This window comes from Pseudoliparis swirei, chromosome 10, assembly GCF_029220125.1.
Source record: "Pseudoliparis swirei isolate HS2019 ecotype Mariana Trench chromosome 10, NWPU_hadal_v1, whole genome shotgun sequence".
Lineage (NCBI taxonomy): Eukaryota > Metazoa > Chordata > Actinopteri > Perciformes > Liparidae > Pseudoliparis > Pseudoliparis swirei.
This window is the reverse complement of record NC_079397.1, coordinates 411,333-428,832: the sequence shown is the minus strand read 5'-3', so window position 1 is coordinate 428,832 and position 17,500 is coordinate 411,333. Positions and strand designations below refer to the sequence as shown.

Genomic DNA, 17,500 nt, shown 5'->3' with positions numbered 1-17,500 from the left:
CTGGTGTCACCAGCGCCTCTTCAACCTCCAGCCTGAGGCTGGGGGAAGTCCCGGTGCTGTGGAAGGCGTGATGCCTGGTCCCTGTCCCCAAGAAGTCCGGCACCATCTGGCTCGCTTGATGACTACCGACCAGTGGCCTCACCTCCCATGTGATGAAGGTTGCTGGAGGCTGGTCTTGCAGCCCGCCTCGGCCGCAGGTGAAATCGCCGTTGGACCCTCTGGTCACGAAATCGCTTCCCAGCCTCATGTGGGAGTGGAGCGGCGCCATCATCCTACTATATGCAGCTTGACTCAGTGCGCACCTGGATGGAACCGGTGTCTCTGTGAAGTCACTTTCGCTGACTTCTCCAGTGCATTTAACACCATCCAGCCACTGCTGCTGAGTGAAGGCTAACGGTGGCACGATAAATGAACGACGCGTCCACCATCTCCTGGATCACTGGCGACCTCACGGGCCACAGTTTGTCCAAGAGATGGGCGTGTGTGCTGAACAGGGGTCAGTGATGCTGGAGCCCCACAGGGAACCATTCTGTCTCCTTTCCTCTTCACCCTGTTACACCGGTGACTTCCAGTACAACACGGAGGTCATCTGCAGAAATCTCTGATAGCTCTGCAGTGGTCGGAGTGTATTAGGGATGGACGGGAGGAGGAGGACAGGGCAGTGGTGGCGACTTTGTAAGAGTGGGCCGATGGGGAACCACCTGCTGGGCTGAACGTGGCCAAGACCAGAGAGAGATGGTGGTGGACTTCAGGAAGGGCTCCTCCCCTCTACAAATTATCATAGGGTGTGTCCTGGACATGGTGGAGGAGAGACCAGTACCTGGTGGAGGAGGACCAGTACCTGGTGGAGGGGAGGACCAGTACCTGGTGGAGGAGGACCAGTACCTGGTGGAGGACCAGTACCTGGTGGAGGGAGGACGGTACATGGTGGAGGACCGAGTACCTGGTGGAAGGAGAGGACCAGTACACACTGGTGGAGGAGGACCAGTACCTGAGTGGAGGAGGACCAGTACATGGTGGAGGAGGACCGAGTACCTGGTGGAGAGGGACCAGTACATGAGTGGAGGAGGTCCAGTACCTGGTGGAGGAAGGACCCAGTACCTGGTGGAGGAGGACCAGTACCTGGTGGAGGAGGACCAGTACATGGTGGAGGACCAGTACCTGGTGGAGGAAGGACCAGTGCCTGGGCGTCTCCATGACAACACGACCCTGAACTGGAAGGCCACATCAGCGCGCAATGTACAAGCAAGAGGGACCGTTAGATCGACTCTTTTTCCTGAAAGCTTGATCCTTCAGCGTGTGCCAGCAAGATGCTGGAATTATTCTACCAGTGTTCGGTTGTGGCCCGAGTGTGCTGCACTTTGCCATTGTCTGCTGGGGAGCGTAGCAACGCAGTGAGCGACCCGAGCGCAACCGTCTGACAGACTGGTTAGGAAGGCTGGCTCCATCATACGGCTGCCAGCTGGAGCACCTGGGCAACCAGGTGGTGGAGAGGAGGACGTTGAAGAGGGCTTTTGTCATATTGGACAACCGGACCACCCGGACCACCTCTCACACACACTCCTACAGGGACAGAGAGGACTTTCTCCAGAGCGTCTCCTCACGCTCACAGCTGCCACCTGGACGACAGATACAGGAGGAACCTGCACCGGCCGGCTGTGCAGGCTCTATAACAGATCACCTCTTGCCAGATCATAGGTGCAATAACTACAACAATAACTGAGCCACTTACACTATGTTGATCTGCACTTCACACATCTCATTACTATTTACTACACATACACACACAATTCATTTCATTGCTCTGCACTCATACACACTTTTGCTTGCCCACTCTGTCTATATTTAATATTTTGTGTGTATTTGGATTTGTCAGTGTTGTGCAATGTGTGTTGTGTATGCAATAATATGTTTGTATATTTACATATATATTTTGTTTTGTATTTTACTTTTATTTTAGCATATGCTTGTAACTATATCTTTCTCATCCTGTTTCTTACATTTTTGTGTTTTACTCTTGTTGTGTTGCTGCTACTGTCAAAATTTCAAATTTTCCCTTGATGAGTTAATAAAGTATATATCTATCTATCTATCTTTACTAGAAGTACCTGTAGTACTGTAGTAAAGTACTACTAGGAGTACCTGTAGTACTGTAGCAAAGTACTACTAGGAGTACCTGTAATTACTATTAATGCTGTAAAATGCCTGTAAGTGCTACTGTAGTAAGTAATACTAATGGCCTGCTGTAGTAAAGTAATTTTAAGTGCCTAAATGCTGCAAGTACTAATACCAGGGTACCTGTATATAAAGAGTGCTTTTTGCTACTGTAGTAGTACCTGTAGTACTGCTTAGTGAAGTGCCTACTAGTGGGATTACTGAAGCAGCATTAAATGATACTAAATTACCTGTAAAGTAAAGTAATACTAGGAGTACCTGTAGTACTAGCTGTATTAAAGTGCACTTTACTAGAAGTACCTGTAGTAGTAAAGTAATACTAGAAGTACCTGTAGTAAAGTAATACTAGGAGTACCTGTAGTACTGTAGTAAAGTACTTTACTAGAAGTACCTGTAGTACTGTAGTAAAGTATGTGCCGTGAAGTACCTGTAGTAAAGTAGTATTACTAGGGTACTACCTGTAGTACTGTAAGTAAAATGCTCCGTGGTAAATTATAACAAGTACCGTCAATCAACTTTACTAAAATTTACATACTGCCCTTATAAATCAATCAAGGGAAGGTACAATACATAAAAGAGGAATGGATCTGCGAATAATGGTGTTAATGTAAGAGTAGATTCTATGATATAAACCTAATTACATGTATGACCACTAGTCAGCGCTGTTCAGGCGCCGGCAGGGTGAGGGTGGAAAAAGAGAAGAAGAGAAGGAAAGAGGAGGCTTGGCGGTACAGTTGGAAGTGGAGTGACAACTAAAGTTATGAGTAAAACCCAGAACGGCTTGGACTGAGTTATTCCTGCGCACACCCCACATCGCCTACAGTAAGTGTCTGCTCAAACGGTGGTCAAAGAGAAACAGTCGAAATGCATAAACTCAAATATTATTATATTAAATAAAATTCAATGCATCAGCAAGCTTCCAAAATGAACACACACTGCAAACAATCAAACCCACTCAAAACAAAGTATAATCCCCGGATCCCGACAGTCCCCAAAGTCTTTCAGTTCCGCAAAACAAAAGTAAACGACTGCACGCGCACAAACCCCCCCCCCCCTCCCCCCAAAGAGCCGGCGAACAGCGGCCCGAACAGGCGGAGACGTGGCGAGGCGCCGCGTTCACTCCCCGCGCTGCGTCACCCTAGTCCGGTCGGGCTGGCCCCGTTCAGTGTTCCTGCGCAGTCTTCTCAGTACAGATCCCGCCCGTTGGCATAAATCCACAATCGAAGTAGTCGCCGGATTGCTGCCGTCCTGAGCCGCTCAACACCGGAGCCTGTCAGCGCGCTCCAAACAAAAAACCCCCACGTCACCTTTTATAGACCGTGACACAACAATAATAATAATTACAATTATAATACAAAACACATTATCCTAACTAAACCCAAGCTCACTTGAGGCCCCTGATAAAAACACTGGTACGGCACATATACATAAAGAAAAATAAACGAGTAAAAAGTTTACCCTTTCCCGGTGCCGTACACACAGGCCAAACCATGTGATCATTACAGAAGTACCTGTAGTACTGTAGTAAAGTACTACTAGAAGTACCTGTAGTACTGTAGTAAAGTACTACTAGAAGTACCTGTAGTACTGTAGTAAAGTAATACTAGAAGTACCTGTAGTAAAGTACTAGAAGTACCTGTAGTACTGCAGTAAAGCTTTACCAGAAGCACCTGTAAAGTACTACTAGAAGTACCTGTAGTACTGTAGTAAAGTACTTTACTAGAAGTACCTGTAGTAAAGTACTACTAGAAGTACCTGTAGTACTGTAGTAAAGTACTTTACTAGAAGTACCTGTAGTAAAGTATTATATAACTGATAGTTTCTGTTTCAGGGCCGGCTCAAAGTGAGAGTTGACCTTTGACCTTTGTGTGTCCTCTTCATGCAGTCGAGACTCAAGGGCCAAACCTGGAGCTTTGAGCAAGGCAGTGGATTTTATTCTTTATGGAATGAAAGCGTTCTGTACAACAGATGCTGAAAAACAACAACAACAACAACAACATTTGGTCTTTGTAAACAAACAATGGAAAGAAACTAATGCTAAGTGTGGAGAGAGAGACGGGTAGAGAGACAGACAGGTAGAGAGACAGACAGGTAGAGAGACAGACAGGTAGAGACAGACGGTAGAGAGACAGACGGGTAGAGAGACAGACGGGTAGAGAGACAGACAGGTAGAGAAACAGACAGGTACAGCAGACAGGTAGAGAGGCAGACAGGTAGAGAGGCAGACAGGTAGAGAGACAGACAGGTAGAGAGACAGACAGGTAGAGAGACAGACAGGTAGAGAGACAGACAGGTAGAGAGACAGACAGGTAGAGAGACAGACGGGTAGAGAGACAGACAGGTAGAGACAGACAGGTAGAGAGACAGACAGGTAGAGAGACAGACAGGTAGAGAGACAGACAGGTAGAGACAGACGGTAGAGAGACAGGTAGAGACAGACGGAGAGAGGCAGACAGGTAGAGAGACAGACAGGTAGAGAGGCAGACAGGTAGAGAGACAGACAGGTAGAGAGACATACGGGTAGAGAGGCAGACGGGTAGAGAGACAGACAGGTAGAGAGACAGACGGTAGAGAGACAGACGGTAGATCGACAGACAGGTAGAGAGGCAGACAGGTAGAGAGGCAGACAGGTAGAGACAGACGGTAGAGAGACAGACAGGTAGAGAGACAGACGGGTAGAGAGACAGACGGGTAGAGAGACAGACAGGTAGAGAGACAGACGGTAGAGACAGACAGGTAGAGAGACAGACAGGTAGAGAGACAGACAGGTAGAGAGACAGACAGGTAGAGACAGACGGTAGAGAGACAGACAGGTAGAGAGACAGACAGGTAGAGAGGCAGACAGGTAGAGAGACAGACAGGTAGAGAGACAGACGGTAGAGAGGCAGACGGGTAGAGAGACAGACGGGTAGAGAGGCAGACAGGTAGAGAGACAGACAGGTAGAGAGGCAGACAGGTAGAGAGACAGACGGTAGAGAGACAGACAGGTAGAGAGACAGACGGGTAGAGAGACAGACGGTAGAGAGACAGACAGGTAGAGAGACAGACAGGTAGAGAGACAGACATGTAGAGAGACAGACGGTAGAGAGACAGACGGTAGAGAGACAGACGGTAGAGAGACAGACGGGTAGAGAGACAGACGGGTAGAGAGACAGACGGTAGAGAGACAGACGGTAGAGAGACAGACGGTAGAGAGACAGACGGGTAGAGAGACAGACGGTAGAGAGAGACGGTAGAGAGACAGACGGGTAGAGAGAGAGACGGTAGAGAGAGAGACGGTAGAGAGACAGACGGGTAGAGAGAGAGACGGTAGAGAGACAGACGGGTAGAGAGACAGACGGTAGAGAGACAGACGGTAGAGAGACAGACGGGTAGAGACAGACGGTAGAGAGACAGACGGGTAGAGAGACAGACGGTAGAGAGACAGACGGGTAGAGACAGACGGGTAGAGACAGACGGGTAGAGACAGACGGGTAGAGACAGACGGTAGAGAGACAGACGGGTAGAGAGACAGACGGGTAGAGAGACAGACGGGTAGAGAGACAGACGGGTAGAGAGACAGACGGGTAGAGAGACAGACGGTAGAGAGACAGACGGGTTCCAAGTGAAGTCCTCTTCAGGCCTCTGTAGTCCTCGTCCTCCATGTTTGTAGTCCAGGCTGTTCTTGATTTAAAGGAGCAGCTGTGATCATCAACACGGCAGGTTAAAGGATCAATATCACAACTGAACCTGTTCAGATTCAGCGGATCAGGTGATGGGTTGACCTGTGACCCCGCTAGGGGTCAGGGTCAGTCTATTTGTGGCGGCTGCCTCGTCTCTTCATGGCCACCGTACACTGGGGGCAGAACCACTTTCCCTTGGGGGCCTCCGTCAGACCCACACAGCCGTAGTGGAACCACTCGATGGGACACTGAGGAGATCAATAACACCTCTATGATCAATAACACCTCTATGATCAATAACACCTGTATGATCAATAACACCTCTATGATCAATAACACCTCTATGATCAATAACACCTGTATGATCAATAACACCTCTATGATCAATAACACCTGTATGATCAATAACACCTCTATGATCAATAACACCTCTATGATCAGCCAACACCTCTATGATCAATAACACCTGTATGATCAATAACACCTGTATGATCAATAACACCTCTATGATCAATAACACCTGTATGATCAATAACACCTGTATGATCAATAACACCTGTATGATCAATAACACCTCTATGATCAATAACACCTCTATGATCAATAACACCTCTATGATCAATAACACCTGTATGATCAATAACACCACTATGATCAATAACACCTGTATGATCAATAACACCTGTATGATCAATAACACCTCTATGATCAATAACACCTCTATGATCAATAACACCTCTATGATCAATAACACCTGTATGATCAATAACACCTCTGATCAATAACACCCTATGATCAATAACACCTCTATGATCAATAACACCTCTATGATCAATAACACCTGTATGATCAATAACACCACTATGATCAATAACACCTGTATGATCAATAACACCTCTATGATCAATAACACCTCTATGATCAATAACACCTCTATGATCAATAACACCACTATGATCAATAACACCTGATCAATAACACCTGTATGATCAATAACACCTCTATGATCAATAACACCTCTATGATCAATAACACCTCTATGATCAATAACACCTGTATGATCAATAACACCTGTATGATCAATAACACCACTATGATCAATAACACCTGTATGATCAATAACACCTCTATGATCAATAACACCTCTATGATCAATAACACCTCATGATCAATAACACCTCTATGATCAATAACACCTCTATGATCAATAACACCACTATGATCAATAACACCTCTATGATCAATAACACCTCTATGATCAATAACACCTCTATGATCAATAACACCTCTATGATCAATAACACCTGTATGATCAATAACACCTCTATGATCAATAACACCTGTATGATCAATAACACCTCTATGATCAATAACACCTCTATGATCAATAACACCTCTATGATCAATAACACCTGTATGATCAATAACACCTCTATGATCAATAACACCTCTATGATCAATAACACCACTATGATCAATAACACCTGTATGATCAATAACACCTCTATGATCAATAACACCACTATGATCAATAACACCTGTATGATCAATAACACCTCTATGATCAATAACACCTCTATGATCAATAACACCACTATGATCAATAACAATTCTATGATCAATAACACCTGTATGATCAATAACACCTCTATGATCAATAACACCTCTATGATCAATAACACCTGTATGATCAATAACACCTGTATGATCAATAACACCTCTATGATCAATAACACCTCTATGATCAATAACACCTCTATGATCAATAACACCTCTATGATCAATAACACCTCTATGATCAATAACACCTCTATGATCAATAACACCTGTATGATCAATAACACCTCTATGATCAATAACACCTCTATGATCAATAACACCTGTATGATCAATAACACCACTATGATCAATAACACCTGTATGATCAATAACACCTCTATGATCAATAACACCTCTATGATCAATAACACCACTATGATCAATAACACCTCTATGATCAATAACACCTGTATGATCAATAACACCTCTATGATCAATAACACCTCTATGATCAATAACACCTCTATGATCAATAACACCTGTATGATCAATAACACCTGTATGATCAATAACACCACTATGATCAATAACACCTGTATGATCAATAACACCTCTATGATCAATAACACCTCTATGATCAATAACACCTCTATGATCAATAACACCTCTATGATCAATAACACCTCTATGATCAATAACACCACTATGATCAATAACACCTCTATGATCAATAACACCTCTATGATCAATAACACCTCTATGATCAATAACACCTCTATGATCAATAACACCTGTATGATCAATAACACCACTATGATCAATAACACCTGTATGATCAATAACACCTCTATGATCAATAACACCTCTATGATCAATAACACCTCTATGATCAATAACACCTCTATGATCAATAACACCACTATGATCAATAACACCTCTATGATCAATAACACCTCTATGATCAATAACACCTCTATGATCAATAACACCTCTATGATCAATAACACCTGTATGATCAATAACACCACTATGATCAATAACACCTGTATGATCAATAACACCTCTATGATCAATAACACCTCTATGATCAATAACACCTCTATGATCAATAACACCTCTATGATCAATAACACCTGTATGATCAATAACACCTCTATGATCAATAACACCTCTATGATCAATAACACCTCTATGATCAATAACACCTGTATGATCAATAACACCACTATGATCAATAACACCTGTATGATCAATAACACCTCTATGATCAATAACACCACTATGATCAATAACACCTGTATGATCAATAACACCTCTATGATCAATAACACCTCTATGATCAATAACACCTCTATGATCAATAACACCTCTATGATCAATAACACCTGTATGATCAATAACTTACGTCTGTGTTGTCACAGCCGACCATCTCTCCATACGACACCTGGAACAGAGAGAAGAGTTCACACCTGGGACCCGGGACCGAGACCGAGACCCGGACCGAGACAGAGACCCGGGACCGAGACCCGGGACCGAGACCCGGGTCCAAGACCCGGGACCGAGACCCGGGACCGAGACCCGGGGGCGTACCTGGGCCAAACTCAGGGGGTACCTGGGGACCGGGTCCAAACTCAGGGGGTACCGGGTCCAGACTCGGGGGGTACCGGGAGACCGGGTCCAGACTCGGGGGTACCGGGTCCAGACTCGGGGGACCGGGTCCAGACTCGGGGGACCGGGTCCACTCGGGGTACCTGGTTGCAGATGCAGTAGCGGGGCTCGTTGGGGTCGTAGGTCCAGTCCACCTGGCTACTGGCCTCGGCCTCCGGCAGCGCTGAGGCCTGCTGGGACAGCTCCTGGGCCAGGGCCGACGAAGACGAGCAGGACGACAGGGAGGAGGAGGAGGACGACGACGAGGACTGGTGGTTGGAGGACTTGATGCTGCTCCTGGAGGACCACACGGTGCAGCATTTAAACCAACCGGTTACAGCCGGTTAAACCGGTTACAGGCGGTTAAACCGGTTACAGCTGGTTAAACCGGTTACAACCTGTTACAGGCGGTTACATGCAGTTACAACTGGTTACAGGTGGTTAAACCGGTTACAACCGGTTGCAGCCGGTTACAAGCGGTTAAACCGGTTACAGGCAGTTACAACCGGTTACAGGCGGTTAAACCGGTTGCAGGCGGTTACAGCTGGTTAAACCGGTTACAACCTGTTACAGGCGGTTACATGCCGTTACAACCGGTTACAGGTGGTTAAACCGGTTACAACCGGTTGCAGGCGGTTAAACCGGTTACAGGCGGTTAAACCGTAACCGGTTGCAGCCGGTTACAGGCGTTTGTGTGGCTCCCTCACTTGGACTTGCGGCCCCTGGAGTCGGCGGCCCCCGGCGGGGGGGCGGGGCTCTGGGCGAGCGTGGAGGCCAGGGCGGAGGAGGCGTAGGCGCCCGTCTCCCGGGACAACGTGAACTCTCGGCCCAGCTGGAAGTCGTTGTTCTTGATGGCCTCGTAGCTCGCCTTCAGGCTGGAGGTCCGCCGGCCCTCCTTCATCTGGGACACGGGCAACACGGGCGTCCGTGTGTGTGTGTGCGTGTGCGTGTCCGTGTGTGTGTGTGTGTGCGTGTCCGTGTGTCCGTGTCCGTGTGTGTGTGCGTGTCCGTGTGCGTGTCCGTGTGTGTGTGTGTGTGCGTGTGTGTGTGTGTGTCCGTGTGTGTGCCCGTGTGTGTGTATGTGTGTGTGTGTGTGTGTGTGTGTGTGTGTGTGTGTCCGTGTGTGTGCCCGTGTGTGTGTATGTGTGTGTGTGTGTGTGTGAGTGTCTGTGTATGTGTGTGTCGTGTGTGTGTCGTGTGTGTGTGTGTGTCCGTGTGTGTGTGTCTGTGTGTGTGTGTGTGTCCGTGTCTGTGTGTGTCTGTGTGTGTGTCCGTGTGTGTCTGTGTGTGTGTGTCCGTGTGTGTGTGTGTGTCCGTGTGTGTCTGCGTGTGTGTGTGTGCGTGTCCGTGTGTGTGTCCGTGTGTGTCCGTGTCCGTGTGTGTGCACTGACCTGGGCCGTGGCCTGCACGGCCTGTGCGGCTGCCATGGTGATGGCCCCCGCCCCGGCCCCTGGCCCCGTGGGCAGAGCGCTCAGGCTGTAGGAGGCCGGCGGCTGAGAGGAGGAGACACTGAACACGGCGCTGGAGGAGGAGGTGCTGCTGGGGCGGCAGCCTGCAGGACACACACACACACATTAACACACACACGGACACACGGACACGCACATTAACACACACACGGACACACACACACACATTAACACACACACACACACACACATTAACACACACACGGACACACACATAACATACACACATATATATATATTAGACACGGATACACACACACACACACACACATAACACACACACACACACACACACACACACATAACACACACACACATAACACACACACATAACACACACACACACACACACACACACACATAACACACACACACACACACACACACACACACACACACATCATACACACACACACATTAACACACACACACACACACACACACACACACACACATTAACACACACACACACATTAACACACACACACACATTAACACACACCGGGCTCCTTGGGGCCGTCGCAGGTCAAGGTGGACAGCAGAGCTTCAGACTTGAACTTCTTCTCTGGGACGTGTTCCGTGGTGAGATGAGCAGCGCTGTGCTTCCTCTCTGGAACACAGGGGACTGGTGTGACTGGTGGGACTGGTGTGACTGGTGTGACTGGTGGGACTGGTGTGACTGGTGTGACTGGTGGGACTGGTGTGACTGGTGTGACTGGTGGGACTGGTGGGACTGGTGTGACTGGTGGGACTGGTGGGACTGGTGTGACTGGTGGGACTGGTGGGACTGGTGGGACTGGTGGGACTGGTGTGACTGGTGTGACTGGTGGGACTGGTGGGACTGGTGGGACTGGTGGGACTGGTGGGACTGGTGGGACTGGTGGGACTGGTGGGACTGGTGGGACTGGTGGGACTGGTGTGACTGGAGTGACTGGTGTGACTGGTGGGACTGGTGTGACTGGTGGGACTGGTGTGACTGGTGTGACTGGTGTGACTGGTGGGACTGGTGTGACTGGTGTGACTGGTGTGACTGGTGGGACTGGTGGGACTGGTGGGACTGGTGGGACTGGTGTGACTGGTGTTACTGGTGTGACTGGAGTGACTGGTGTTACTGGTGTGACTGGTGTGACTGGTGGGACTGGAGTGACTGGTGTTACTGGAGTGACTGGTGGGACTGGTGTGACTGGTGGGACTGGTGGGACTGGTGGGACTGGAGTGACTGGAGTGACTGGTGGGACTGGTGTGACTGGTGGGACTGGTGGGACTGGTGGGACTGGTGGGACTGGTGGGACTGGTGTTACTGGTGTTACTGGTGTGACTGGTGTGACTGGAGTGACTGGTGTTACTGGTGTGACTGGTGTGACTGGTGGAGGGGACTCACTCTCCGTGGCCGCGTGGTGGACGTGGTGGTTGTTGACCGGCTGAGACGGGCTGTCCATCTCCAACGATCCTGAGGACGAGACAGGAAGTCAGACTGGCTCCACTTCCTGTGGCGAGCGTATGACGTCATCACTCACGTCTCTCCAGGATCTCGGTGATGCCGGCGTTGTCGGCCTCCAGCTCCATCTTGAACTTGGCCAGTTCCTGGTCCAGTTTACGCAGGTGCCGGTCCACCTGAGAACAGGAGGTTAGAGGCCGCAGCGCCCTCTGGTGGCCGTTCACGTGAACAACACGCAGCTCTGCCTGCAGAGACCAACAACACTCACCAGGTCGTAGATCTGATTGGCCAGCTGCACCTTCTCGTCCGCGTCCTCCAGAGCTTTGTAGTAGTCCTGCAACAGGAAGTCCTGGTTAGCGGCGTCACCTGGCGGGTCTACCTGTGGGGGCCCGGCTCCTGACCTTCTTGATGACCTCCATCTGCTCCTCCCTCCACTCCGGCTTGTTCTTCTTGGCGTTGACGAAGAACTCCATCACCTTCTGCTCCAGCTGGTCCGTGGCGTCTGAGACGAGAACGCCACGTCACGTGACCGCAGAGCGCCGCCACGCGCTGCGCCTCCTGCAGAGGGCAACGCGCTACTCCTCCTGCAGAGGGCAACGCTCTGCGCCTCCTGCAGAGGGAAACGCGCTACTCCTCCTGCAGAGGGCAACGCGCTGCGCCTCCTGCAGAGGGCAACGTGCTGCTCTGCGCCTCCTGCAGAGGGCAACGCGCTGCTCTGCGCCTCCTGCACAACTTGTTGTTGTTAACAATAGTGAGAACAAGTCGCCAGAGGGTTACGCCAGAGGGTTAGTCAGTAACAAACACTAAATATATTTCCCTATCATGTAAATAGAGATGATGTCATGGTTGTGTTCAATGACGCCTGCTTTACATCCGGGTCAGTCAAGCCACAGTCACGTGCTCGTGGTTAGTAAACTGCACCTGTGTGAGCTCCAGTGTTGCCATGTCTGCGGTTTTCCCGCGGAATTGGGCTACTTTTGAAGTGTTGCCGCGGGTTGAATTTTTTGTCCGCTGGTTCGGGTAGACCTATTTTGCATGCAAATTACATGAATATCTTTAAATAAAAATCCATATTTTAAATGAAATAATTTATTTATACCCAAATCCTACCAAACTGACTCCAGATCAGCACGTACGCGCCGACACATCCGCTCGCAGTGGGTCACTTTCCTATCTCAGGCGGGCATCATGAAGGAGTTATGGGCATATTTTGAGTTCTGATATTGGGCTGGTTTTTGGGCTGGTTTTATTGGCCATTGGGCTGGTTTTGGGCTGGTTTTGATTGGCCATTGGGCTTGTTTTGTCACAGACCTGGCAACCCTGGTGAGCTCTAAACTGTGATGAATGAGGAAGTGGCGCGTGTGTACTGTGACTCGGGTTATCAGCAGGAGGTGTTCCGCAGAGAAACGCTCCCGTGTTGACTGCGTCCAGCTCACTGCCGGTAACCGGGTTTACCGGGTTTAACCGGGTCCTCTGGCCCCGCGGGGGCCGCTGTACGTACTCTGCACCTGCAGGTCCATCTCCCGCATCTCCGTGAACCGATCCCGGAGGTCCATGGGCAGCTGCTCGATCACTGCGGGGGAGACCACACGGTGAAGCTAAGCTAAGCTAACACGGTGAAGCTAAGCTAACGGCCGGAGCCAAACGAGCCCACAAATTGCAGCCATTTAACGCACACAAGGCGGCCACGCGGCGGCCGAGTCACCGAGCCGTACTCACTCTCCAGGTAATCCTCCAGGTACAACATCGCTGCAGCTTTCACCGTTTTGGGGCGTTTGGTGGAACAATCTTCTTCTTTCAAAATGGCGCCGCGAGCCGCTGTTGTCTCCGGAAAAAAATACGCTGAGAAATTGAGGTCATCGTAGCTGATGACGCGCAGAGCTTCAGGCGTTCTGATTGGTTGGAATTCACACGGGCAATGATTCGTGTGGTAGAACAGGAGGCTTCTGGGAGTTGTAGTTCTTTTGAAAAGAAATACCCTAAAGTCAGTCCCCTGTATGTTTTTATTCTTATTTATTTCTTCATGTCATCAAACACAGTTTACGCTGATATTATATGTATTACCTTATCACTCGTTTCATGTGGCATACCTTGTAATGTTGTGTATATTCTTTAACTATTATTTACCTATTGTAAACTTGAATTTGGTCAAATAATAAACATTGAAGAGCATTTATATAACATGTAACATGAAATATATAAAAGATGGGATTCTGAGGTTGTTGTCTCATAGAAAAAATAAATACACTAGATACAATAACTAAATAACATTATTATATAGTATTATTCTGTGAAATCGTTTTTTAGTTTGACGGTCTCCTTCATTCTCATATGGCCAGTTAAAAATATATATTTTTACCTCTGAACATTTCATTAGATCATAAGTCGTTTGATAAGAACGATGTGAATCCATCATGTGAAGAAGCGCTGCAGCTCTGAGGAGGAAGAACACATCACAAGAAGAGACTCTTACATACATATATATATATGTATGTAAGAGTATAATATTCATATTCATATATACATATATATAGTTATGAATATAATATATATGTATATATATCATATATATATATAATATTATATATATAATAATATATTATATGTATAGAATATTCATATATATATATATATCATATATATATGATATTCATATATATATGTATATATAATATTCATATATATATATATAAAGTAGAATCTTATCTCGTCAGAAGAACATAAAAACTCTCATATAGTGTGTGTACTAATGTAGTAAAAGTGTATAAACCCTCCGGCCCTCCGGGTCCGTGAACGCATCGCGGCTCTCTCTCAGCCCGCTGACCCCGCCGCTCTGCGGCTGGAGGCGGACACATTCCTCTGTCCTCCCCCAGGACCGCTGACTGCCGGGGGGAGGAGGGAGGGCATCTAATTAGAGACGAAGAAGAAGAAGAAGAAGAAGCAGCCCCCCCCCGAGTCCGGTGACCACAGACCCGCTGCGCGTCTTTGGGTCGGGGCGCTGAAGCGTAAAGACCTCTGAGCGCGCTCGCGAGGACTTCACGCTCACGAGCGGATGTTTGTGAGCTTCTTTTGTTTGTCACTTCGAGTTTTTGGGGCCACATCAGTGAAGCGCACGCGCGTGAGTCCGTGTTCAGAGTGCGTGACGCTGGGTCCACCGCGCCACCCCGGCGGGGCTGAGGACACCTGTTGTTTCCTGGAGCTCCTCCGGAAAGACCCGAGCCAGTGACACCAGACTCCGGAAAGACCCGAGCCGGGTGTTCGCAGTGAGCTTGTCGCCGTGGCGCCCCGGGCTCGGGTGAGCTCGGCTCGGCTCGACTCGACTCGGCATGGCTCGGGACGACGCGGTGAGGTGTCTGCGCTGCCTGCTGCACGCGCTCAACCTGCTGTTCTGGGTGAGGCCGCACATTCATAAGAGATATGATCCATGAGCCTGTTAGAGATGTGATCCATGAGCCTGTTAGAGATGTGATCCATGAGCCTGTTAGAGATGTGATCCATGAGCCTGTTAGAGATGTGATCCATGAGCCTGTTAGAGATGTGATCCATGAGCCTGTTAGAGATGTGATCCATGAGCCTGTTAGAGATGTGATCCATGAGCCTGTTAGAGATGTGATCCATGAGCCTGTTAGAGATGTGATCCATGAGCCTGTTAGAGATGTGATCCATGAGCCTGTTAGAGATGTGATCCATGAGCCTGTTAGAGATGTGATCCATGAGCCTGTTAGAGATGTGATCCATGAGCCTGTTAGAGATGTGATCCATGAGCCTGTTAGAGATGTGATCCATGAGCCTGTTAGAGATGTGATCCATGAGCCTGTTAGAGATGTGATCCATGAGCCTGTTAGAGATGTGATCCATGAGCCTGTTAGAGATGTGATCCATGAGCCTGTTAGAGATGTGATCCATGAGCCTGTTAGAGATGTGATCCATGAGCCTGTTAGAGATGTGATCCATGAGCCTGTTAGAGATGTGATCCATGAGCCTGTTAGAGATGTGATCCATGAGCCTGTTAGAGATGTGATCCATGAGCCTGTTAGAGATGTGATCCATGAGCCTGTTAGAGATGTGATCCATGAGCCTGTTAGGAGATGTGATCCATGAGCCTGTTAGAGATGTGATCCATGAGCCTGTTAGAGATGTGATCCATGAGCCTGTTAGAGATGTGATCCATGAGCCTGTTAGAGATGTGATCCATGAGCCTGTTAGAGATGTGATCCATATATGTCTCTGTGTGTTTGTGTATCTCTGCGTGTGTGTGTGTATCTGTGTGTCTATCTTTGTGTGTATCTCTGTGTGTGTGTGTATCTCTCCGTGTGTGTGTGTATCTGTGTATGTGTTTGTGTGTGTATCTCTGCGTGTGTGTATCTCTCTGTGTGTGTGTATCTGTGTGTGTATCTGTGTGTATCTCTGGGTGTGTGTGTGTATCTCTCTCTGTGTGTGTGTATCTCTGCGTGTGTGTGTGTATCTCTGCGTGTGTGTGTGTATCTCTCTGTGTGTGTGTATCTCTGCGTGTGTGTGTGTATCTCTGCGTGTGTGTGTGTATCTCTCTGTGTGTGTGTGTATCTCTGCATGTGTGTGGATCTCTGTGTGTGTGTGTGTGTATCTCTGCGTGTGTGTGTGTGTATCTCTGTGTGTGTGTGTATCTGTGTGTGTGTGTGTATCTCTGTGTGTGTGTGTATCTGTGTGTGTGTGTATCTCTGTGTGTGTGTGTATCTCTGTGTGTGTGTGTATCTCTGTGTGTGTGTATCTCTGTGTGTGTGTGTATCTCTCTGTGTGTGTGTATCTCTGTGTGTGTGTGTATCTCTGTGTGTGTATCTCTGTGTGTGTGTGTATCTCTGTGTGTGTGTATCTCTGTGTGTGTGTGTATCTCTCTCTGTGTGTGTATCTCTATGTGTATCTCTATGTGTGTGTGTGTATCTCTGTGTGTGTGTGTATCTCTGTGTGTGTGTGTGTATCTCTCTGTGTGTGTGTATCTCTCTGTGTGTGTGTGTATCTCTGTGTGTGTATCTCTGTGTGTGTGTGTATCTCTGTGTGTGTGTGTATCTCTGTGTGTGTGTATCTCTGTGTGTGTGTGTATCTCTGTGTGTGTATCTCTCTGTGTGTGTATCTCTGTGTGTGTGTGTATCTCTCTGTGTGTGTGTATCTCTCTGTGTGTGTGTGTATCTCTATGTGTGTGTGTGTGTATCTCTATGTGTGTGTGTGTATCTCTGTGTGTGTGTGTATCTCTGTGTGTGTGTGTATCTCTATGTGTGTGTGTGTGTATCTCTGTGTGTGTGTGTATCTCTCTGTGTGTGTGTGTATCTCTGTGTGTGTGTGTGTATCTCTCTCTCTGTGTGTGTGTGTGTGTAGCTGATGTCAGCCTGTGTGTTGGCTCTAGCTGTCTGGATCAGAGACTCCCTGAACACCGTCCTGACCCTGACTGCCCACACCAGGTGAGTCGCACACACAACCAGGGTCCAGGTAGACCAGGGTCCAGGTAGGCCAGGGTCCAGTCAGACCAGGGTCCAGGTAGGCCAGGGTCCAAGTAGACCAGGGTCCAGGTAGGCCAGGGTCCAGGTAGACCAAGTTCC

The 17,500-nt window shown here is 48.2% G+C and overlaps 1 protein-coding gene and 1 long non-coding RNA gene across 2 annotated transcripts; both read right to left on the bottom strand.

Annotated features, from left to right (window-relative positions):
* Positions 1–3,044: 3,044 nt before the first annotated feature.
* Positions 3,045–4,364, bottom strand: LOC130200751 (uncharacterized). Its single transcript, XR_008833072.1, has 2 exons — positions 3,905–4,364; positions 3,045–3,788 (listed from the first exon to the last, which is right to left on the bottom strand). It is a non-coding gene; the product is annotated as an uncharacterized LOC130200751 (long non-coding RNA).
* Positions 4,365–5,968: 1,604 nt separating this feature from the next.
* ing3 (inhibitor of growth family, member 3) lies at positions 5,969–13,856 on the bottom strand. The gene is made up of 12 exons (XM_056425258.1): positions 13,650–13,856; positions 13,432–13,503; positions 12,332–12,432; positions 12,199–12,264; positions 12,010–12,106; positions 11,874–11,942; positions 10,995–11,102; positions 10,415–10,575; positions 9,731–9,924; positions 9,128–9,320; positions 8,782–8,820; positions 5,969–6,085 (listed from the first exon to the last, which is right to left on the bottom strand). Exons 1-12 carry the CDS (start codon positions 13,675–13,677, stop codon positions 5,969–5,971), a joined length of 1,245 nt encoding a protein of 414 aa, XP_056281233.1. The 5' UTR covers positions 13,678–13,856.
* Between the last annotated feature and the right edge of the window lie 3,644 nt (positions 13,857–17,500).